Source organism: Netta rufina (genome assembly GCF_964035555.1).
Source record: "Netta rufina genome assembly, chromosome: 15".
Taxonomy (NCBI): Eukaryota; Metazoa; Chordata; class Aves; order Anseriformes; family Anatidae; genus Netta; species Netta rufina.
In genome coordinates, this window is record NC_140138.1 from 13157011 (window position 1) to 13182402 (window position 25392).

General features: G+C 44.8%; 1 protein-coding gene across 1 annotated transcript in view; it reads right to left on the reverse strand.

The window, feature by feature from the left end:
* Positions 1–25392, reverse strand: part of MAD1L1 (mitotic arrest deficient 1 like 1) — a 354917-nt gene that overhangs the window by 179354 nt on the left and 150171 nt on the right. Inside the window, exon 12 of the mRNA XM_084296309.1 lies at positions 23498–23638. Within this exon, the coding sequence (XP_084152435.1) occupies positions 23498–23638 (141 nt within the window). The remainder of the gene's footprint in view (positions 1–23497; positions 23639–25392) is intronic.

The following is a 25392-nucleotide window of genomic DNA, read 5'->3' on the forward strand; positions in this document are numbered from 1 at the left end:
GACTTTTTTCCTGCTAATATTTAATCAGGTAGAATTACACCAGTGTTAGAATTAGAAAACATCCCCTCAGAGATGTTATTTACAGGAGATGCTGGTGTAGCCTTTGCAGAACACCCCAAGACTGACAGAATATTTTCGATCTTTAAAAAAATCTTGACTTCTCTGTACTTTTATTAGCCTTATCTGTATGAAGATGTATATGACCTTTGAATGGGAACTGTTCTGAAGAAGATGCAAAGAGCTGTGAAGAATTACTTACTTGCCTACTGTAGCTACCACTCCTAAATTTGAGGGTTAATTTTCTATTCAATCTCCTGTTAGAGAGCACAGAGTTCTACAGAATCAAGGTGTAATTTAGGCTGGAAGAGGCCAGGTTGATCCCCTGCTTGGAGCAGGGTCAGCTCTACCAGGATGCTCAGGGCTCTCGATCAGCTCAGTTCTGCCTTTCTCCAAGGAAGCAAATTCCAAAGTATCTCTGAGCAACCTGTTCAGAGCTTGGATCACCTTCACAGAGGAAATATTTTTCTTTAAAATATCAAGACAATAGCACCCTAGGAACCCATTTAACTAGATAGCGTAAGAATGTCTGAAAGTACAAGGTGTTGATAAAACCCAGGGAAAAAAAAGGACAGAAAAAGGCCTCGTATATTTTACTTCAGGAAGAGGCTGCAAAATCTTTTGGACAGGAAAGAAATAATACAAAGGGATGAGAGAAATGAGAAATGCGAGCAGGAAATAGCCCATAATTTAACTTAAATATAGTATGTCTCGGGGAAAATAACCAAATACAAACCTGTCAAGCTGTTACGCCAACAGAGACCTAGAGGCAAACCTGGACAGCAAGTCCAAAACTGCAGCTTGCTAATGGCAGATCAATATGATTTGGAGAAGCAATCAGATAAGAATTAAATCACAGAGTAGGTTTTCTTCATTGCATTTATTCCTAGGCAGCTCATCTCAAAGGGAAAAGTAGCTGAACTAGTGGGAATTCAGAGAACAGCAACTAAGCTTACTAGATTGCTAGAAGAAATGATTTATGAAGATTAAAAGATTCTTAAATGTATGGTTTGACTACAACGCTCACAGAAGAGCAAAAGGGACATATTTAATGCCTTGTGAGCCATTACAGTGTGACCCACAGCTGCAGAGGAGGAGGCTCCTCCAGCACAGCTGAGCCCTGCCGAGGCGCTCGCACAGGAACCCCGCCAGCACGGCAGCTCGCGCCCCGGGGCTGGAAGCACTGGGGTCCCCTGCGCCTGCTCTCGCCTGCCTGTGAAACAGATGATCTGAATGCTTTATCACATCCAGTTTGTAAACATTAGCCCTACCCCGGACTTTTTATTAGCTTAAATCAAATATTGAACCTAGCTCAGCTGTTAGAGGACAGCTGCTTGCGAAGTGATTCACTGCCATATTCCTACTAGGCCACAAGAAAATACAACCTAATCACCAGCAGCATGACAGATGCACGCATTTTTAATTATGAAGAAGAAATTAGGCTCTGAACTTCTCCCCACACCTCACTTAATCAGAGTGCCTCGGAGGAGCTGCCAGCCACCGCGGCACTTTAAGGACGGAGCTGCAGAGGGCTCTGGCACGGCGCAGGACGGTGCGCTGAGCCCCAGCACCGCTGGGCAGCCTTGGAAGGACCTGAAAGAAATATTGCTATATTGCTTCTTATCATTTATCTTTCCAGGAATGAACTGGTGGATTTCTTGGTTCAATCCTCTCTGCCCACTCGCAGCCAGCGAACGCATGAGCAGTGAGCTTGAGGCGCTGCAGGTGGGCAAGGACGGAGCCAGGGTGGGCACACGAGGGTCCTTCACTCCCGGGCAGGTGGGGAGCGTCCTCTGCGGCAGATGCTGGAGCAGTTTGCCAGGCCCGTCTCTGAGCTGTGTGCTGGCAAATGCAATGGCCTACGGACATGTGGCTCCACTCTGTTTTACCTGCTTTTAGCTTGAACACGTTCACCTTGGTGTCTCAGGAGTCTCTCAGTACAAAAATCTTGTGCTGCATTTTCAGGATATGCATGGAAGTCATCTTAAAGCTCCAAGGAATTTCATGTTACTTAATACACGTGTTAAATTCCCACGGATCACTGAGCTCAAGCATTAAGAAATCTGATAAGCAAACAGATACCGAGTTTAAGAATCAGATAGACAAATACATGTAAAGGACGATTTGCCCACAGAAGGCAGCACAAACAGGTAAAGAAAATCAAATAAGTAGCATAAGCAGGGAAAAAAAAATCCTCTGAAGTATTCAGTCAATTACTTTAAGCCTCCAAAAAAACAGGGTTTGTCAATTCAAAACATTCATCTTACATGACAACACAGTCTAATCTACTGTCAGTGCTGCTGTCATCCTCAAAAGAGAGCGGCAGGGAAGGAAAGATAACCTGTGCTCCTGCCTTGCCAGGATACAGCAGCTGGGGCTGGAAGGAGCAGGAACAGTTTCCAAGGAGAGGAACTGATTCAGCTCCCAAGGAGACATTTCTGAATTGCTTAGCTTGCTTCCCTTCATCAATAATTAATCCCCTATACCTTCCAATTGTAGCTATTTCCACTGTATCTCACACTTCTAATGTGAATACAAACACAGGAAAACAGCAGGTGTGCAGGAGGGAAGCACAGGGGTCGGGAGCTGTGCTCTTCCAGCTCTGACAATGCTGAGGGAGGCTGGTCCGAGAGGGTCTTGGGGATGAAACCAAGGCAAACCGGTGATCCCAACGCAGGTGGTAGCAGCATCAGCAGCCCCACATCCCAGTCCAGGGGCTGAACGTGAGCCAGCTGCCCTGGCCGACAGGCAAGCAGCTCGGATGGGACTCACTTGTCAGAAAAAACGAGCTGCTCAGTCTCTAATGAGTGGTCGTTCTCTCCGCAACAATACCCGCCGCTCTACAAGCAATTAGCAAATCGAAGCGCTCTCTTTGTGGACCTGCATTAATGTACTCCTCTACGCTGCACATTAAATAGCTCATAGGTATGGCACAGCACAGGAGCAGCAACAACCAGAGACACAAAATTAAAGCTTGCTTCAAAGAGTTATGGAAGCAAAATTATGTGTGCTGCATACAGGGAATAAATCAAAACAACCTTCATTGCGAAACATCATTTGAGTCTTCTGCTTTCATCAGAAACCATGATTATCTTAACAGCCACCCCAAGACAATGCAGGTACTTTGCAAGGGAGAGAAGCACGCAGCACTTTCACTGCCTCAGATTCAAACCAGTCATTTTTATTCTTTCCCACGAGGGTGGAATGCCTGTGAACACACACAGCCGCCTATTCCTGGGCCGTGCTCGCGCAGCCATAAATCCAAAGTGCGGGTCCCCAGAAGGGAAGGCACGTGCTGGGAGGGCAGGCACGGGGGGGAGAGGAGGAGGGTCAGCCTGGCAGAGCCGTAGCACAGCTGCAAAGCACGGCATTCCTACAGCCTGCCAAAGCCCAAGCTACCCATAGCAGTATTTGATATGCAACAGTTGTCTGCAAATTCAAGTCAAGTGCGATGACTGGCAAATTTAGGTATAATGTTAATTAATAGCTATTTCAAATTAATTACCTCCTCAGATAAATTCTTGCCTCTCCTCTTCAACAAAGTTAGCACACAATTTAAATGCACAAGGCTGTACCTGCTTCCAATCACAGAAATATGGAGCCTTGTGCGTCCTAACATGCCCGATAATCGCTTCAGTTTCCTCGTGCTGGCTACCCCCCGTTCCCTGGGTAATTTCACAATACCTTACAAACCTAATCACCTACAAAGAAGATATAAGATGAAGCTCCTCTGCTCAAGCTAGATGGCCTTAGTGTGCGGCTAGTGTGAGGTGACCTACAACATGGTCCAAGCCAGCAAATCTTATCTGAAGGTGTAAGCTGGAGAAGGAGGGGGAAAAAAAAGCACATCACCACCTCTTTCCATTAGATTCAGGAGAAGCAGGTAGAATAACGTACATCAAAGCTGCAGCTGAAACGCAGAAGGAAATCCCAAAACATGGCTGCACTCCCAGGACGACTCTGATAAGGAAAGCAGTGATGGTAACTCTCAGAATTCAATCATAAATTAAAAACATATAGCTCTGTGCACTGCACTTATGAATTACATGGAACAATAGAGGGATGGCATGAAAACGCTTTGAAGAAATGGTGGGAATCACTAATTCTCTCACTAGAGACACACACAAATATGTAACAAGATTCTGGCTTGTAGTGAAAACGGGAGGAAAACTTTGATTTCAGAAAAAAAAAGCCACAGACAGCTTACTCATGGGGGTGGCAGACTGTGACAGAAGTAACTCAGCCACTTGCAGTCAGACTTCAGTTTATTTGCATACTGCGAACCTGCATATTAAAACATTGTGAGAGCTGAAATGAAATTTTCATTAGTGTTCAATCTGAAATCTTACCCATGGGATTCAACTTCCAACAGTTAAGGCGTGCATGTGCCTGTTTTCACTTTAAAGCTATCTGTTCGTTTATATCACGGGAGCCAATACCTTCCGCCTTCAACCCATTAGCGCACCATTACTGCAGATTGGTAGCCATACAGCATTGTTTTAGCAGCTCCAAAATTACACTGGGTTAAATGGTCATTCCTAATTTAAAACGCTGTTTTGATGCTTCGTAGGAGAATTTACTGATCTTTCGCAAAATTGCATCATTTGAGATCACAATCAGTAGGACAGTTTGGGATCAGACACTGCTAAATAATGCCTTGCTGCTTTAGGGATTCAATCCAGCTGTTCTCAAGAAAGTTCTCCTGGTTTTAAAATCAAATGCACAGCCTGTATAAAGTGGGAAAGAACAGCTACAAATGAACGTTGGTATTGGCTCAGAAGCCTCGCAGCCACCCTGTTATTTTACAGGGGCTGGACCGGAGGTAGGTGGCAGCTGTCAGTGCAAAGGTGGAGGGGAAAATTCCCCAATGACTTCTGAAAGCTTTTCATAAATTCAGTATACAGTGAAGTGACACTGAGTTTTAGAAAAGTTGCAAAGGCAAAACAGAGACCGCTACTTACTGATATAATTTATCTCATATGGATAGGCTTAGAGCACAACCAGTATGTGTCTCAGGCCACTGCTTATATGGTTTTCGATGTGATTTAGTTGTTCTTAATTTACCCCAAGCAAGGACATAAAACACACGAAATTGGACTGGCTGTGAGAAGATGTCCCCGTACCTCCAAGGACTTGTGCTCCTGGGCATCGGATCGCAAACTGCAACACCCAGGGACCGAAGGCTCCGTGCTGGGCGGTGAAGGGTGATTTCCATCACAAAAGCAAGAGCTGCTGCCTGTCGAGAACCAGTCTCCTACTGGATTGGATGTGCGGCAGTGAAATGCCGCCCCCAAGTGAGAGACAAAAAACAGCCGGTGAACAACACGAAGCATGAATAAAGCAAAGACTCTAGGGTGCTAACCAAAAAATGATACTGCAAATTGAAAAAATGCTGAAGTCATAGTTATAATTACTGAAGATATAGGGAAAACATCTGCAAGATATGAGCTCCTGTCAAACACGCTATCAAGATTTACTGGACAAAGAGATAATAACCAGATCTTTCTCTTGCTCTAAAGTCCCAAGGACAGACCAATCCCTCTTCTTCTGTTTTGTTTTCAGAGGGACAGTCACTCAGTAACATCAGGAATTCTCGACAGGAGGTTTATTATAATGAAATCACACCAAATTCTCACTGGTTGAGCTATGAGAAAGGGGTGCAAACAAAGCCACTGCGAAACAATTGATGCAAGATATAATACCAAGCAAAAAAATACCCACATTTTTATTCCTGGCAAGTCACTCCACCTACCTCAAAGCAAGCTGCATAGTTCTGCAGCAGAGACCTGGCTTTTGTTCTCACTCTGACGAACGATTGCTGGGACGCCTGGGGCAAATTGCTAAACTCTCCAAAACTCCTTTCCCACTCACCCCCTTAATGCAAAGATGATATTCACTCTGTAAAACCATCCAGCATCTTTGGCCAGAAGGTAATCTCTGAGTTCAAGGCGCTATCACTGACACAGAACGCACAGGATGGTCCACACCACTCAGGCAGTAAAAGGATTAAGCACCACATTAAGTGCACAACTCAGCACCTCCATGTCCAGAGGTGGCGGTACCCAAATCTCCCTGATCCTCAAAGCAAAGGTGACCTTCACAGCTGCAATAAAATACAGAACTCGGAGAAACATCCGGAACTTCTCAAAATCTACTCCATCAACACTGTTCACATAATCTCCCAGGCAGACACCGCTGGTTAAGAAGCACAGTACCAAAGCAAGCTGGGGGAATGGCAAAATGACATTATGTTCAGGAAAAGAAGAGTCCCTGGAGGTCAGAGCATCCTATGCCAGACAGAAACACTTACAGGAAAGCAGGTAGGTGCAGGTAGGGAGGAAAATAAGGAGCTCAGGTGTTACTAGATTTTTCGTGTGTCAAGAAGTGTCAGGTTTGCAAACATCTCTAAACGGCAGCATGCATTTGTTGATTTTAGTCTGAACTGCAACAGAGGTTGAGGCAAGACTCAGGTGCAACAGCTGAGCATCTCCTTTCCTTCTGGCTTTCCTTGGCGTTTTCACTCAGCACCTTCCTAAGGCAGAACACAGAGACCAAAAGATTAACAAAGCTCTGCTGGAATATAATACATATTTGCGATAGGTCTGCTTTCCTCCGTCCTAATCAAATGGTGCTGCAGCCCCTAGGGAGAGAACACGCTGCCAAACAAAAATGCGAGCATGCAGCTGCTTCCTCAACAGCAAAGGGCAGCCTGACTGATGAAACTCTGCCAAGCCGATTGCTTCCAGCACTCCGCAGTCAGCCAGCAGAGCATCTCCTGGACACACACCGGTGACTCCCAGATGGTGATGGACTCTCCGAAGGAATCATTCCGCATCACTGGAACACCCATCAGAGAAGCCTCTGCCACTAATACTCTCCTTGTAGGCTCACAAATATTCCTACCTCAGAGAAGCAGTTGAGTACGCAATCTTCGCAGGGAGTCCCTTCTCTTTTGCTGCTCCCCGAGCAACGTTTTTAACTCAAGAGTTGAAAGATAAACTGGCATAAAATCTTTTTGTTCAGGGATGACCACAAATCTCTTGCCAGAAGTAAACCAGATTATTCATCTATTAGTGCAACAGAAAAGCATTAGGTGAGCATCAGGTCATTCCGCAGGGATGAAAAGGAAAGCAAACCCTTTGGAGAACACTGAACAGAATTAATTTTACTGTGTGGTAATCAAATCTCTAAAGCTGAAATGGAGGGATCCCAGCACCAGGTTCTGAAATGAATGTAGGGTCTCTGGGATTCAGTCTCATCATCACTGTTTCAGTGATCTTCAGAACAGGTAGTGTAAATCATTCCAGGATCCAGTGAGCACAATGTTTTCAGGTTGCATCAGCCCTTCCTGAACTGGGAAGCAGAGGTAGAGACTACAGGAAGAAAACGCGGGAGCTAACAGGGATGTAATCCCTTGCTATCAGATGTAATGACAAAGGTGGCTGGGAAAGGGGGTAACAGTTGTTTGTGCATTTGGTTGTAATTTTCTTGCAAAGTTCCAATGACAGCTTTTTTTTTTGTCCTTCTTTAGATTACCAGCAGAATGATTTCAGGCTTCAAAACCCCTGTCCTAATGAAAGCAAACATTAGCACACGCCAAATCAAAAGAGAATCTCAAAAACTAGAAGTGGTAGCAAAATGACTGCCAACATCCCTACCAAATTGTGAAATCTGCCAGTCATCCTACATGGTACATGTTTTCCAGTGCCTCCTCCCTGGATCTAGGTTCTCCCTCCCTCTGTCAGTTGCCTCCAGCTAGGTTTGACAGCTAGGGGAAAATAAATGACATTTAGTAGATGAAGTCCGTAAATTAGCCAACAAAAATGTTCACTCTTATCCATTCATCAGAAAAAATGGTGGAATTACATATCTCCACCTAAAAAAGCCCTTCTAATTTCAGCCCGATGAGTCAGCACTGCTGTATCTCATCACTAAGAATGATTCATTGTCAGTGCACTTCTCAAAGTCAAGAATAAGGGTATTCACCCCAATCCACTGTCATCTCCTAACTACTCTGAATCCAGGCACTGTGTTTGCATACACTATTGTTCCAATGATTTATGTGATTGTGTCACTTTTAATTTCAGTGTATAAAGACATATTGTCAGTCCATCAACACAACGCAGCATTCTCTTTTCAGGGGGCTGACAAGTGAATACCTGGACAATCCTCTTGCTTGCCAAGAAGGAGAGGTCTCTACAGCCCAATACCCAGAGATGGCAATGCTGCTGAAGATGTGGGTGGCCACTATCATTTAAGAGAAACATTAATACCTGCTTATGAGTTATAAGAGGGTTTTGTGCATGGATTAGACCCAAAGGTCTGTAGCTGGATGAAACAGAGCACCTGAAACTAAAAAGCAGCACAGTTGTTTTATAGTCTCCTAATACCTCAGCCACTTTAGCTGTGATAAATCTTTTAAACTATTAAAACAAGGCTGCTGAACAACTCGTACTGACCACAGCACCCCTAAGGACTGAATGGCAGCACCTTCCTCTGAGCTGCCCAAGGCTGTTTGGCAGCTGGCAATGCACAGTGGCAGTCCCAAAAAGATGTCTATGTGCTATGGGCCTGTTCCCAACCACTTCTCACTGCTAATCCACGCAACACACTCCCAGCAGCACCCCTCAGACATGCAGCTGGCTTCCCAACACAACCACTGTGAGATTCCCAGCCAACAACCATCACCAAGGAAGCGAAGATCCACATTAAAAACTTTTTTTTCTTCTGGGTTAATTTTAATTTAGTTTGATGTCATCCTGGTTCTCTGTACTCCTGCACAGGTTGTGCTAGCTCAAATGAAGGTCAGGGAAAGGTTTAAGGCAGTGCTGCCCTTGAAAGAAAGGCTTGTGAAATTACAGCCAGCATATTTTTGGCATCCAGCAGAATCGTGGGTAAAGTGCCTAAATCTCAGAGGGTCTCACACAAATTTGAAACACTCTTGAAAGTTGCTAGGAAACAACATTCACCCTCCAGACAGGGTTGTGCAATGTTTGCTCTGACGAAGCAATGCTTGTATTACCTTTGCTGTGTTTGTTTAGGACCTGTCTCCTCTGCTGCCGGAGTATTTCCAGTCTCTAGTCTGGGCGTGTAGCTGGGTCTTGCTTAATAAGGTAGACATTACACTTTAAAGGTAGCACTTGTAATTAGCAGAAGCTCACTGCTCAATTCCTGTTCCAGACAGGGTTTTCCAAATGTCACGGTGTGCTTAGCACAGCTGATCTGCTCTGACGGCTGCTCTAAATGCGACTGACCTAGGAGGGCACAGAGTAAGAATCGAGTTGTATCACAGGAGGTGAGATTAAAAAATGAATAGCATAATTCTCTGCTTTTGTCCTGCATGTTGATTTTCATGGGTTGTCTGTACAGCACTGGGAGCAAGGTAAGTTTACTTGAGAGATTCTCCTTTGCAAGGCAGAAGGGATGCTCACACTTGGAGGCCAAGCAGGAATTCCTCTTGGAATTTTATACCTGCTCTCTGGGTCAGCCCACCAGAAGAAACTGCCTTGGCACCAAAATACAGAGCACTGAGGGGAGCAAAAAATATTAAAAAATTAAAATCAAAAAAGTTTTAAAAGCTTGCACTGGTACTGACTGCTAAAACCATTTTACAGAGGCTCTGACAAATCCAGCACCCTTCAGAAACTCAGTTGAAAACAGTATTTGCTTTCTAAATTCATTTTAGAAAAGCAAAAACAACCTTAGTGATTACCAGCAATACACAGCATTAAAAAAACCCTCTCAATTCCCAACAAATACCACACGAGCCCCTACGCTAGCAGAAGAACATCACTGCTCGCACCTCCAGGTACTGCATGAATCAGTGGTTTCCAGTCTCCTTGCAGACAAGCTTCACTTCAAAAATCCTGGTAACAGTCCACACCTCAGCATGGCTCATGGACTCAGCAAAAGCCCATCCGAGCTTATTAACGTAGGTGTCATGCAACATCTCACCTGCGATGTGCTTGTGCCTCACCTACGACTCCTGCCTCGCTGTTTGGGCTACGCCAGCACAAACTTAACACACTTCTCCAGAAGACACCGAAGATGATTAGCACCAACCCTGCTCAACAGAAGGACAAACCAAAGCACAAGGAGCACGCGTCCTCTGCAAGGCTCCAGAAGCGATGGCAATTTACAATTATAATATTGTACTGCATCATTGTTGTTCTACAAGCAGGAGAGGATTTAGTGGCAGAATTTGCCTAAGGTCGTGTGACTGTTGGGGGGGGAAAAAAGGAGGGTTAACAGTACTTCTACCAAGAGACAGTCCTTCCACTGAAAAAGTAAAAAAATAAAAATAAAAAAAAATCCCTCCAAGATGAAAACTAGAAGGAAAATTTGCGTGAAATGCATTTTTACCCCCCTCAGATAAAGTCAGGCATGCTTGCACACCATTGGTCATGCTCCCCTAAACCTCCCTGAATAGGAGCAAAACCTTTCCACTGTTATTCGAAAATATATTCAAAGTAAACAAATCCCAACGGGATTTAAGCACAGTATAAAAGCTTCAGCAAAAATCATTGGGAAAAAAAAAGGAAACCAACTAAAAGGATCCTCTCTTGGCACACTCTTGAAAAAAGGATTTCCTACATTTCTAATTGACTGCCACCATGGCTTAAATGAATGATCTATAAATAGGCAGCAAATTCAAAGCAAGCATCTGAAGGAAACATCCAGTTTTTGGGTTGTTTTTCTTGTTATTGCTTAATCATTTCTTGGAAAGGGGATGGCTAACAAGGTAGGACAAATGTGGTTAAAAGATAAAGAAACAGAAAAGGATGGGGAGTGGGAGGGAGGGATAGAAGCACACATGATGAAGTTCAAATGTATGAAGTGCACAAATCCATTTCTGACTCCAGCTTTCCAGAGGGCTGAAGGATGGGAGGAGATGCACGCAACTATGTCAGAGCATCAGCTAGGCGCTGTGCTACACTCAGGGTAAGCAGAGACAGGAAGAAAAAGAGGTACCAGACAGCATCCACAGCATGCACAACACGATAGCCGGCTGCGGGGCTGGCTTGGGTGCAGAAGTTCATTTGGCTGTGGTTACAGAAGCAGCGCTCAGGGTGGGTGCTGTGATGGAGCCGCTTTCTGCAGGCAGGCTGAGGCTGGTAGCTCAGTCGTGAGGAGACGGGAAAAATCTGCTTGTGACTCAGGAATGAGAACGCCCTGAAGATCCCCTCAACTCTAAGAAGGCTTTTTTGTTATCATTAAATTCTTATCTGAAAACTCAAGCTTCTGCGGGCCACCTCAGCCTAATTTCTAGTCTTTCCTTCATAATGGGTCCCATACACCATTAAGTGCACTCATTAAAGTAAAGCACTGGAAGTGTTCGAAGTGTTCGTGCAGCTGGCTTGTGGTAAGGGTCATCCAAAACAGGAGTGGAATCAAAGCTGTTAAAGTTAAGTAACCATCCACATCGTAAGAGAAGTGAAAATACTTGAACAACAAAGCTGGAGGAATGTGAGTCATTCCCAGAGAGAATCTGGCTTCTGGAAAGCATTTGCGGGAAAATTTCTAATAAACTCCATTTTATTAGACTGAGTAACTGTTTCTCTAAATAACTGCAATGTTTTTTCCATTGCTCTTGTTGCATCCTGTCCACTCACTCTCCTCCCCTCTCCCCACATTTGGTCCAAATGCCCACAACATTCCCAGTCTTCAGCTTTCCAGCATCCATCAAAGCAGCCAACTTAATTATCCTCTTTAATTACTCCTCTTAATCCTGTGATCCTTCTTTCAAAGCCCAAAGGGGGCTCTTGCAGAATCCAAGGAGCAGAAGACCTTCTGGTTTCTTTTTCCAAGGTGTTTTGCTACCTGCACAGCCCTTCGTGACTCCGGGGAAGTCCTTCCTTGCGCCTCCAGGGCAGATCTTGCCCAGCACGCGGTGCTTGCCCGCGGCAGCCGAGGAACAGCTCCCAGCCTTCTCTGTGCGGGAGGCCTGCCCCATGCCACCTCTGTACAGATTTACAAAAAAATCACCTGCAACAAGGGGAATAAAAGATTAAACAAACGACCCTTGCATAGCACAGGTGTGATACAGATGCTGGGCTTGCCAACCATTAAAACCAGGTTTAATTTACCCTGTAAAAACTCGTGTGACAGTTGCTGTGAAGGGAAAGTGCAGGATCACCCAACCTGGGGCTGAAGTCCCCTGTTTATCCAATAAATCAGACACAGCAAAAGGAAGAGAAGTACGTATTTCCTTGCGTTGCCCCATCAGTGTTTCTCAATTTTCATCTGAAAGGATTAACTCCAGAGGGAGCACTGCAATTTTATCCTAACCATGGTCCGTTCAGCCCTTGGCCCTTCTGCTGAGACTGCCAACAAAGACGCCAGACAGGATGGTATTTTTGAGATGCGAGTGTTTATCTTCTCCGAGCGAACCAAACAGCAACTCATTTCAGGAAAGCAATCCAGCAACTCACAATCACTTCTCGCTCCAGCAAATGCAGACTGACAAGGCAAAAGGTGAAGCAGCCTGATGGTCCCATTAGAAACCCTTGAGTTTCCTCGCACCTGAGTGTCTGTCTAGCAAAGCCGTGCTGTAAAGTATAAAAGATCTCCATTTGGCAAGGCAAGGAACAAATTCAGAATAAATGCCAAGATAATCTCAGTTGTTAGCTCCCACCACAACGGTACAAGACGTACTGAATTGGGTGCTCTGCGGCTCAGCGCCGTGCTTCAGAGCCGCGTGCACGCTCGCAGGCAGAGGGGCATTGCGCAGGACACGGTTAGTGCATGCAGCCAACGCTGCAGGTGGAATTAAATCAAACAGCAGCACCAGGTACAGCAACACGGGGCATGGCAGATAGCAGATAGCTCCCTTCTGTAAATATTTGCGGATAAGGGCTGGGAACAGTTTGGGGTTTTATCCTTCTGTTCACACTTACATTTTCTTTCTTCTTAACCAAGCAGATAAAGAGCTAGGAGGTTTCACCTTTGCCTGCGTGCCAGGAGGGCTGATCTCAGGGCATCACCAGCCTGTTTGTCCATCACAGGCTGATGGATGCCAGAACTACTCTCAATTCACTCTTTGTCAAAGAGAGGTTAAATAAAATGTACTCTTGTTTGAGGAATGGCTGCATTTGTACCGTGCAGCAGCTCCCAGATGTTCACGAAGACTCGAGAGCGACCTCTTGGCTCTCAGTTCCCCGCTGCTGTTCAGAAACAAGAGCTTTATCCAAAGAGCAAATAGAATGCAGCAGAAACCAGTCTCAGCAACAATTACAATAACATAATTTGTAAAGTGCTGATGGGCTGTAGAAGCCAGCTACAGGGAATTTGAGTTCTGTCTGGCCTAAATAAAAAGGTGCTCATTATCTGCAGAGAAAATGTCACTTATGAACGATAAGGTCGTGCTGCACCGTGAAGATAAACATCATTTCTCCATATAGCTGTGATAGTCTCATCTACTGTCTTCCGAAACGTACATAAACAACAAAGCAATAAGACGGCTGTAGAATTAGCTTGGGATGCTACATTGTTTTAAGAGCATAAAGCAGGTCATCTGGACATCTATAGACATGCCTTCCTGAACTAGCACCAGGAACAGCTACCTGTATACACCTACCCCGTGCCCTTTTGGTAACAATAATAAATAAATAAACCCTGATGCTTTCAAACAAGCTTGGTATCAGGTATGCTGGGAGAATTTAAGACCAACCACATCTCACATTGCTATGAACATCCACGGGAATTACACACATCTGCATTGGTGGTTCTGTGCTCGGACACCCCCAGGCAGCCTATGCCAACCGTATCGAGCACCTGTACTTCAAATAAACACCACACATAATGGTAACAGCTTCCCTCTTTTCCAGGGTTCTGCATGCTGCCATGCAGCAGCTGAGAAACAATTAAGCACACTCAAACGATCTCTGACTTTGTCTCTTCCCCACTTAACAAAAATGGCAGTGTCAGAGCCCTGAGGTCTCCATCGGCTCATTGGTTTGTGGTCTCTACCACGAGGCCAGGTCCCAGCTTTGCCCTGCAGAGCATGGACTTGAAGAAAATTCAGAACTCGTGGGATCTCAAGAGATGTTCCCATGAGGTAATACTGATACAGACATTTATCACTTCTTCCTATATATAAATAATGTCTGGTGACTGTCTCTATACAAATAAGCCTCAAAAAATCTCTCTCCTTATGCAAGATACTCTACTTAAAATAACCTCCATGAAACAATTACTCTGTTCCCTTTCACAGCTACTGAATATATCACTGGGGTTTTAAACAATGTAACTCATCATCTTTCAAGATTCTTGTGGACTTCCCATAAAAATTAAAAATATTCCGGTTTAGCAACTCTTCCCAGAAAATCAGGTTTCCAAAGGAAAAAATGAGCTGTTTTAGTAATTTTCCAAGAGGAAGTGAAGTTGATGTTGCAAGACTTCGAGGTTGTAAGTCCAGCATTTGGAAAGCAGGCAAGAAAACATTGAATAGATAAAAATCAATGCTTTAAAACAGAAATCAGTTTGACTTTTAATGGAGTCTTGAATAGGACTGAAATATGAATGTACATCTGTCAAAGCTAAGCTCACTATAGCCGTTACGGCCATTTAAACAAATTGAAAATATAAATCACCTCAGTCTGTCAAAATAATGTGCCATGTATTTCCTATCTGTGTTACTGTCACCACAGTAGGATTCATGACACATGTATTGCACAGCAGCGCTGCCTGCTCTATAAAACAGCATAAATCTCAAAAGGAAAACGGTACAACTTGCCTTACAAGAAGACTGTGACTTTCTCCAAAACTTAGGGCTTTCAGTTTGTTTTGCTGAAAAGCTTTTAGCAGAATCAAAGCACGTTTGACATTAGCACTGATTAAAGCAAATAGATAAATTGCAAAGCCTCTGAGAAAACAGAATTGTTCCTTACAATTTACTTGGACCACCCCTGAACAGAGGAGATCTATATCAGCAGCTTAGTTTTTATTCACAGCTTGGTGAAAACCCCTATCAGCTGGCTTTTTCACTTATTCTCTTCCCAGTCTTCTCCAAGCATTAGTAGGCTAAGCACATTTAAGTAAAAATGGAAGGGAGAAAAACAAGAGAGAACTCCAGCAACCTTGCTTCAAACGCTGTTCAAGTTAGGACTTGCAATAGTATTGTGCTCTAATTCATGAGCTTAATAAGAAATTAATAAGAGTGGGAAGAGGGGAAAGCTGCAGTGCATGGACAAACTGGTCCATAGCAGGGATAAGATGTGGAAGCAACCACAACTTGTAACTCCAGAGAAGAAAGCACTGAAGGTGAATAACTGGGTATGTTCTGCAATAAAATAATTGCAATCGTCTCTGGCATTTAGGCACCATACAACGTGCTCACGTGCTGTGCTGACCCAGGCTTTCAGACTGATTAGTTCCCAGAAGAAACGCCCCTTCCACTGTTGGTGCTTAAGACCAAAACTGGAAATAATCCATGGGCTTCAAGAAGAAAACCAAGACAGCAGCTACTGCTGTTCTAATCTCCACAATAAGCAAAGCATGAAGTGGGTGAAGAAGGATCTTACAGTTCGTGCAAACTGCAAAGAGCAGGAGTGTGAGGATCCACGAGTGCATGGGAACACGCCTGTGCTGCTGTCATTTTCTCGAAGTGTACACATTAAGACTAGGAGGTAACAGGACTGGAACAAGGCTCTGTAGCTGGAAAATGAGCAGGGCAGAAGTGTGTTGAGTCACGTAGCGAGGCTGCTGGCTCTCCACGTACACTGCCCAGCACGGCACCGAGCCCCAACTCCATGCCCAGGGACAGGAGGCAGGGATCTCAGTGCCGAGCCCTCTGGCCCCAGGCTGCCCCCATCCCTTTGCCGAGGTCCAGGAATGCAAGGAGGACTGACACCTCCAGGGCAGAAAGAATTACAGATATTGGCCCTGCAGGGAAAGCTTTGGAAAAGCCCAGCTATAGATAAAAGTTGATGGTGTGTTTTTAAATAGAAAATGATCATTAAAACCTTAATCCCTGTTTCCTACAGGAGGCCATCATTGTGAATTAAAAGATGACACGAAAACACTCATAAATACATACTTTAAATACTAAATTATGCAGAGATCATGTAATTATTCTGAAATGAAGCACTATGAATCACAGAATTCAAATCCAATCAGTTTAAAAATCAACCGATCTCAACAAGTTCAGCACATCTCTTAAGATGCTCCGACAAGCGCTTTTTAATGTCATTAATACAAGGCAGAACTAAGGAGTAGCTAACATTTCTCTGGCATTTTATGAATGTGCAATCTTCACTTCTTATTTTTTCACAAGATACTTCCTTGTTTCCCTCAAAATTGCTTAGTTTCCACAAGCTGCTGAAGCTTTCATCAATGCAAGAATGTTCCTGAGTAGTAGTGCTAATAAGCAGAGGACATTAAACATCAGCCTTAGCTCTGAGCTTCCCAACACTGAGGATGGATTTACCCTAACGAGCCAGGCACCAAAATACCCTTTGGGCTGAGCCACATGAACGTGTCCCGCCTGCTTGAGGTGTTGGGCTGGGTGTGCTCGGAAGCACCTCAGAAATAGGATGGGGCATTGCCTCCATGGGGTCCCATCACCCTGCTGCAGAGAGGCTGGGCTGGGTCACCACGTACCCCAGAAGGTGTTGAGGAGGCTTTGATTGTTCCCTTCACTTCAAGGATCACTCGGGCACCCCCAAACACAAGCCCTGCTACCCGTGATGGCTGCCCACGTGGGTGAGACCTGCGCTGCTTAATGTCACCACACTTTCCAGCTTGGAAGAGATCAAAGTGTTAGATCTCTGAATTAAACACTGAATGAAATTCATCTCATTTTTGAATGGTTCTCTACCATTGCAAACAAAGAACAAATAATCTGCAATTGTCGAAAGCAACAGTGGGAAGTGGGGCAAGCACTGAAGGAAGGTGCCCAGCAGCCTCCCTGCCAACCCCCAGCCCCGCTGTTTGCACTGCCCGGCTTGCAACAGCAACCAGAGACCAACACCAATTGTATTTCTACATTTCCAAAGCCTTCAAGAAGCTAGCAGCTACCTGTTCCTAACCTCATTCTCCAGAGACTTGTTATCACCACCCTGTTTGCATCCCGGCTTCCCCCCCTTCCCAGCAGTGCCCGCTGGCAGGAGGAGCACCAGGCTGCATGAAGCTGCTCCTTTGTGCACCGCCTCTGTCCACTGCCATCTGCTGGGGACGGGGCTCCCATTCCCCCTCCTAATGTATTCCTGCTGCCTCCTCCACCTGAGGACATCTCATTGCAAAGCCTGTATCTCCAGGCACAGGCAAGCAGGCTCCCCAGTGTAAAACGTTTTAAAGCTCTCATCGCCGTACGAAATGCTCTCCCCTGTTCTATTGTGGTAAACATGACTCATAACTGCTCGTCAGTTATCTGCTCTTTCCAAAACATCATTAAAAAGAACCCAATTTTAAAGCTTTTGTAAGAATTTAAACCCAGTTCATCTGCTTCTCTTGCCTCCTATAGCCCGCTGCAGCTGAAGGCAGTTCAAGTTCCCCAGGTCAGCCCTTGGCTGTGCTTGGTTATTCGTAACATCACCAGGAGAGCTTACAGGAAGATCTGTTAAAACCAAGAGCATTTTCAGGGGAGTGCAGTTTGGGGTCAGGATCTTTGCTGCTGCCATTTAAACCCAGTGCTGATTACATTGGCTTAAACAAACCGAAACACTTCAGAGTGGAGTTTGCAGGAGTCTGCTGTAAACTCCCTACATGGTTAACACAGGTGGGTAACATTAATTGGTAGCACACATTTCTGAGTTTAGAATCAAGAGAACTAGAGGCAGAGCATCACGGACCATGACTCCATTAGGAGCATGACTTCCAGCAAGAGATGATGACAATTACAATGTCACCCCTTGCTTTTACTGCATTTGAAGCACAAGAAGGCAGTGGGGTTGCGAAATTCTTTTCTGCCCCATGTGCTCCAGTAGCCTAATTCAATCTGCAGCTCCTTGTTGTGGTGCAATCGGTCATTTTTCTGAGGGTTTGTCTCTAAAGCAGCTCACCACAGGCTAAAGGTACACATACTGGCTTAGTTAATGATTTATTTTACTCAACACAAGTTGGTGCCAGAACATTCTCATTTCTTAAGAATGATGGAGGCTTGCTTCTGTTTAGCAGTGGTCCCTAGGAACTGGTGAGTTAAAGCCATTCTTAATCTGTCAGAGCACCCACACTCAAACGAGCTGTAAAATCTCCCCTTGGTGAAAACAATGCTGCTTTGTGCAGAATGTCCGTAGCGCAGGCGATGCCATACACTCCTCTTCATCTATTGCTGATTTTTAGGACACATCCAAAGTAAAGAAGCTGCTCAAAAAAATTAATAGTAATTGAGTTTTAAAATCTAGTTTGACCAAAAAAAAGTCTCAACACAGAGAGACAGGCTCTGTTGCAGCATGAACCAGTTGGAAGGGGCGCTCCTCTTCCACAGAGCAGGGACTGTCACTTTTAACAAATCATTAAGCCCCTCATGAGTCGCCTTCCTCATTTATATGACGGTTATTTGCAAGGTGCTCTCCCCAAACGCAGCCGCTGGCAGGTGTAAACTGGAGGGGAGGAAACTAATGGCTCCCTGACTTGACAAGGTCACTCGGGTCTGAAGGAAGATGAAACACGCGAGAGAAGAGGGAACCCAAGATAATCCATTTTGCAGGACTGCCAGAGGACATGGAGCCTGACCTGGCTCTTCCCTAGAAAATAAAAGAAACAAAAGACTGCAGCGGCTCCCAGGAAGGCTCGTGGCTGCCAAGAGATGCCAAAGCGTTCAGGTTCAGCGTGCTATTTCAGCGAGGTGTTTGCTTTGTCAGAAGATGATGTCCAGCCCTGTGACTGCTTCAGCGATCAGTGGTAGCTGATGCATGGAGCACATCAGCATCATCTCCAGAGAGAGTCTGTTTTCTCCCACTTAAGTTGCAGATAAGAGGCTACAATGACAGCAGAAGTCTGGGCAAGTGAAAGGCATCCCATCCTGGAGTGGCAGGAAAGCTCCAGTGACTCAGATGTGCTCCTTACGGACACCCAAAGTGAGAAGGGTAACCTCACTACTGCTCGCAGTTGTCACCAAGAGAAACAGTGCACAAAGGTTGGACGGCAGCGGAGAGGTAGTGAAAGCAGGCAGAAGTCTGAAAATAAAAAACTCCTCTGAACAGATGGAAGGAAATTTCCCTGCAAAGTTCCCATCATCACAGAAAGCCCTTCTGCTATGTAAAGATGCAATTTACCTCCAAGGGGGAGAGGAAACTCAGCAAAGGGATAAAGCAAGACAAGCATGAAGTGTGGATCAAAGGGAGGGGAAAAAAAGGTAAAAAAAAAAAAAAAAAAAAAAAAAAAAAAAAAAGAAAGAAGTGGAAAAGCACTGAAGGAGGAGCGAGGTGAGAGACAAGGAGGAACTGTTAACTGCTCAAATAAACATTTTATTGCATCCACGCGTAAATTTTTAGAGCTTTAAACACCAGGGTGACTGCTAAGTAACTCACTTTGCACGGAGCAGATTTGTGACTAACATCAGAGGCAGCAGCACTGCCCGATTTTCACCACCAGCAGATGAGCTGCACTTACCAGGTGCAGGTAAGGTGACACATTTTGGCCAGGGAGTTTTGAGGTCTCCAGTAATGCCCATGGTGAAGAAAACACAGACCATATGGCATTTCATGTGCCCAAAGTGTCAGCTTCATAATTAACTGATTACCTATGGTGCTCACAGTGTAAATCTCTCAATGTAAAAAATGCTAGAGACCATTGAAGGTGTCAGCGTGAATCTTCCTTGCAAATCTCTCTTCATTAAAGTTTCATATGGAGCCAAGTGTGTTGTAATAAAATAGCTATTAATGGAGTTATATTTATGATGATTTCTCTTTTGTGCAGCTGGATTTAACTTTTCAAACACTAATCTCCACATCAGAGCTTTTTCACAATAGCTTCCACATGCACAGAGGCTTCTTGCTTTGTCATATTTACCTTGAAATTAGAGCTAACGGGAACTATGATTGAAAAAATTAATCAAGATCAGCAAGAAAACTGTTAATATCACCAGCGTCAAACTGCAAATTCATGCCATGATAAAAACACAGCTACGATTCTGTTTATTTTACGTGTTTATAGCATGCTGGCCAGAGACAAACTCATTCCCTCTTTAGTTCCAAAACACACTTTTAAAAAGATGGTGAGTGACACTTCATTAACTGCTTGAAATAGGCAGACACAGACTGCTTGCTTTTTTCAGCCACCATTTCAGACAGTATCTTTCCTGCATCTCCCCCCTGCTTGATATTCAATGCTCCGTAAAGAGCTTTCCTGCACCTCAGCAGACAGATGGGCACTGCGGAACAGGGGCTGTGCCGGGGGCAGGCAGTCCTGGGGAGGATAAAGCAATCATTTCCAGTCCCAGAACAGGCTACGTGTTTGCATGTTCGTGCATTAGAGATCCAGCTTTTCTCATCAGCCATCAGTGAAGGGGATTTAAAGTTCCCCATCAGCCCGTCTTTGTCCTCCTGTTCTCTGCTCCATCAGGCTCTGACAGGACAAGTTCTTAGGCAGCAACACGGTGCCTCTGAAGCGATCTGGGATGGAGGCGTTGTTCTGCATTTGAGTTTCTGGAGAGGTGCCTTTATTCCCGACAGGGACTGGGATGCAGACCCAGCAGCATGCCCAGCAGCCGTCCTGCCCCACGAGGGTCCCACTGGCTGGGCACAGAGGGAGCCAGACACAGCTCAGTACCACACAGCTCCATCCTTGCAGCGCGCACTGATAAACCTCTCCTGTTGCCCTTCAGGGCCTGCACACTTCTCTCTGGCTCCCTGTGTTCCTTAAAACAGCTTCTCACCTCCATTTATACATCAAGCAGAAGACTCATCACAGACCTCATCTCCCTAATGAGTTCAAAGCTGTTGCCTCAGCACAAATCTTCCTAGCCCCACGTGTCTCCCTCCCCTTTGGTGCTGGGTTATCACCATCGCTGTCTTTACCCGAGAGCTTCCTGGCTCCCACAGAGCTGCTGCTCGAATGAATGGAAAAACCTCCATTTTCACAGGAAAGAAAAATCCCTGTTAAAAACATCACTTTTTCCCCTCTACTGCTTGTTCCGAGGTGGGGCTGCTGCTAATAGATTAGGGCAGCCAGAAGAAACATGTGTCAGATAGCTTTATGAGTATCAAAGGGCTCTCTACTAGAGAACACAGGAAGAGATTTTGGTAAAAGAAATTTTCAGTAGGGGAAAAAAAACAACACCCTGCGATAAAACAAGTCAGTGAGGAGAAAAAGGGTGTGATTTTTAAGGCTTATGAAAAAAGCTGAAAGGCAGAAGCAACAAGCAAAATGCAATTGTGTCAGCCTGTGCTTTTCAGTTCTGCTCCATCGCTCTCTCTTCACAGCCTCCCCAGCCTTTCGCAGGATCTCAGAGCAGTTGTGCACGTTGTTGCTTTGCTGCCACCACCTGCATGCTCCTTGCAGATGGATTCTTCTTGTTCTTCTGTGCTACCCTGCAAGCCTGCTGCCCTCCCAGCCCACCCGGACCAGGTGTGCCCGGGATGCCCCATCCCTTCTGCCACGCTGACTTAAACACGTTGAAGTAAACGTCAGAGATGGTTCAGCCCACAGCTCAGAAATCATCTGAGGCTCCAAGGTGCCTCATTCCTGCCGTCTCCTCTGTTTGTTTGCGAGATGAGTCACGCAGGTGTCAACATTTCTAAAATTTGTGCGGAGCTTCAGCAGAGCGGGGAGGTGCAGAGCATTATGTTAGAAGTTATTAATAGCTGCTATCAACCATTTTTTTGATCTACAGGCAGTGGATTACAGCAGCTGCTCCCGATGATGAGACACCAGGAGTCTTACCTGTACCTCAATTTCCCTTTCTAGTTTTCAGATTTTTACTAGAACAAAAAACTTTCCCCCAGAATATCAAAATAGATTGGGTTCAGCCATCAACATTGCAGACAGAAAGGCAAACACAATCAAGCGAAGCATAAAATTTTACTTTACAAGGGGAATATCAGGACTTCGAATCCTGCTTGTAGCAAAGTCTTTGAAAGGTTTAAAGGTTGGCATTACACAAAAACAAACCTCCAGAGAACACAGCTCTTTCCTGAAATTTTCTGTGCAGCCCTTAATCCATATCCATGAAGACAAACTTATCGTTTGTTCCCTATAAATAATTAAAGACGTGTAGGAAGTGGTTCCCACACTCCTCCATGCTTTCACCTGAAGAAGAAAAAGTAATTTGCTGTTGCCCAAAGACATCATGAACATTTGACCTATTCAGTGAAATCTTCCTCCATCAACCCGGAGCCACTGCTGGGAACAGCTAGGAAAACAGGAGGAATTAGCCACCTAACACTTGATGTCAGTGTCACCTGGCATTAAGCAATAGAGTGATCAAACAACAACGCGGAGAAACATTCAGAGATGAAGCAATTCAGGCAAGTTCCCATTTCATTGAATGTTACCACCTCATTTCTCTATCAGCTTGCCCGAAACTTGACAGAGTTCTTTTTCTTGGAAACAGGAGGAAGTGGATCTATAACGTGGGTTTACACCACACTGCTCTGCTTGCTAAGGCTTTAAAGGTCATTGGAACCAGTACTGTCTGCCTCAAGTCTCCACCCCATCAAGGGAAGAAAAGAGCATTTTAAAGATGACAGAAGCAACAAGGAGATTTATACACAGTGGGGCAGTCCAATCTACGGTTTCAATGGGAATCGCAGGAGCATCAATTACTACAAGTTTTACTCCATTTGAATTATGGCATCCATAAATCTACGTGCCGGAGGAACCAGATATGAGGAAAGGAAAACTCACATGCTTACAGTAATTGCAAAACCTATGCAATAAAACTGCCAAGATTTAAGACCACAGACATATTTCCAGATATTTCAACTCGTGACCATTCCAATATGACAAAATACAGCAGGGAAGTAGGGAACAATTTGGCAAATGGATGTTATCATTTACTTCATTCCATTCATGTTTCAGACTACAAATTTACATAAAGAGAAGTAGCAATAATATAAATGTTCCTTTGAGAAACACTTCTGTCTTTGGCAAAAATGTTTTTCTTGAGGAAACCCTATATAAAAAGGGTATTTTATATCATGTATTTACTGTGTTTTATATAATTTTTTATATATTATTGGGGTTTTCAGGCCTAAAGCCATGAAAAGAAGAGTTAACGGCAGGCAGATACTTTACTTCTTCAGCCCTCAGAGTAAAGCTCTAATAAACACACCCTCGCTTACACTGCTTTTAGAAGAGCCTTGCTACAAAGGCACTGCAGTGCGGCCCTGAGACCAGATCACAGAGAACACAACTTGGGGATCTTATCGATCCCAGAACCTTGAAACCTGGACTTTGCAAATCTGTCATCTGTGAGAGCAGATCACATCACCAGGCACTTCCATCCTAAAGGTCTCAGCTGTTTCACCACAGGGGTTAGAGAAGGATGCTTCCTTGTTACCTCCAGCTCAGTGTTATGAGCGTGCAGCTTCTGCACCATCTCCTCAGCCTCCCGCATGCGCCGGTTCAGCTGGGGCGAGTGCTCCGACGGGGTCAGCTCACTGTCATACGACTCCAGGATTGCTCGCATGCCATCACGCTCCTGTCGGGAAGAACAGAAATCACCTTCAGGGATAAAGCCCCTGAGCCCACTCAGGGCGGAGGGTTCCCAGAACAGTAATTTACCCATTGTTTTTCCCCGTTGTTCCTTCACGTGGCAAAGGAAGCCTGATGGACACAAATTCGTGGTCTTCACATGGGCATTGAGCCACGGATGTGAACACACAGTTCTAACAGAAGAAATTGTGCTAACCCGAGAAATGAGAAGCTGGACTGTGTTGTGTGCACGAAAGCACACATCCCTCGCAGGAAAGCAGCGTGCATACACTCCAACAAGCACACACCAACTGAAAACAGAGCCTGCCTTCTTTTTGGAGACACTGTTCTAATTCAACATGCTGAATGGGTTTCTTCAGCAAAATATTTAGTGTAGCACTTGACATTTTTCCTGCCAAAGCATTCCAGCAATGAATGAACAGAATTGTGGCAATAGAAATGAAATAGATTTGACAATGAACAAAGTGGCTGAGAGCAAACATCCTCTAAATGGTATGCGACTGATCACTTGTTGAGCACTGCGATGTTCAGTGTTTATAATAAATATTTTTTCCGAGGTTAATATCCTGCAGAGAATGTGTTTGGCTCACTTTTCGATTTGCTGGCAATTATAACCAAACATTTTCAGAGAAAGACAAAAAGAAGGATCCCTTTCCCTGCTCGGAGAGCTTTTGTACTCCCAAGTACAAAGGCTGGATTGAAAGCTAAATGTAAAACTTTTTGTGCAGGTCCCTGGTTGGAGTATTCTCTGATGCGTTCCCAACTTCAGACGGCACCTACTGCCTACCTCCAAGACAATGGGGGACAAGAATGGGGACAAGAGGCTGAACAACATTTCAAAAAGTCAGGCATGTTTTAAGGAGATTACGGTTTACAGTGTAATATGCAGACAGGGATTAGCCAGCTGATGGAAGCGTTTTCTCTTTTGACCGTGCTGAAGAACTTTGATGTTCGCGAGGCTACAGAACAGAGTCAAAGCAGCACACTCCCTCTGCATAAATCAAAAGAGCAAAAACTCCTAGGAAATCTTACAGTGCTGCCTCCCTTTCATTGCTGAAATTTGCTATCTTGCCCTGTTACAGAAATGTACAAATGTTCAGGGCAAACCAGTTATCTTGTGTGAATTCTGCAATCACAAACATCCGAAGTATTATTAGAAGATCACTCAGCTTTACAGCTGTGCAGCTCCCAGGCCACCACTACTCCTACGTGAAAACCAGAGCACTTCACAAACGCAGCTCAGCCATGCTGAAATATTTCACTGGGATTCTGCTCTTGGGGAAATCAGGAATTTCCAGGGTAAAAAAAAAAAAAAAAAAAAAGAAAGAAAAAAAGAAAAAAAAAGCCAGCTGCCATCACTCCCAAATGTAAAAGGCTGTATTTCAGAAAAAGAAGCCGATGCAAAGTGTTCAGTCGAGCAAGCCTGTACATGAAGGCTGTCTTCCCCTTTCAAAATATAAAGGTCAAACACTGATCGTGGATAACAAGTGTATGCATGAGGAAGGGCAGGAGCATTCAAATTCAAGGTGTGAAAATAAGAAGGGGGGACCCGCCAGAGGTGTGGTGTGTGCTCAGAGCCTGCAATGTACTGACAGGTCAGCCACGATGGTTGGAATGGGCAGCAGGTACAAAGACTCTAGAGCAAAGCCCAGCCTGAGGCTGACAGAACTGTGTTAATAAAATAATAAAGAAAGCCAGGTTCTAACATAAACGGCACTGAAAGCTACTATTGGCTTCTTG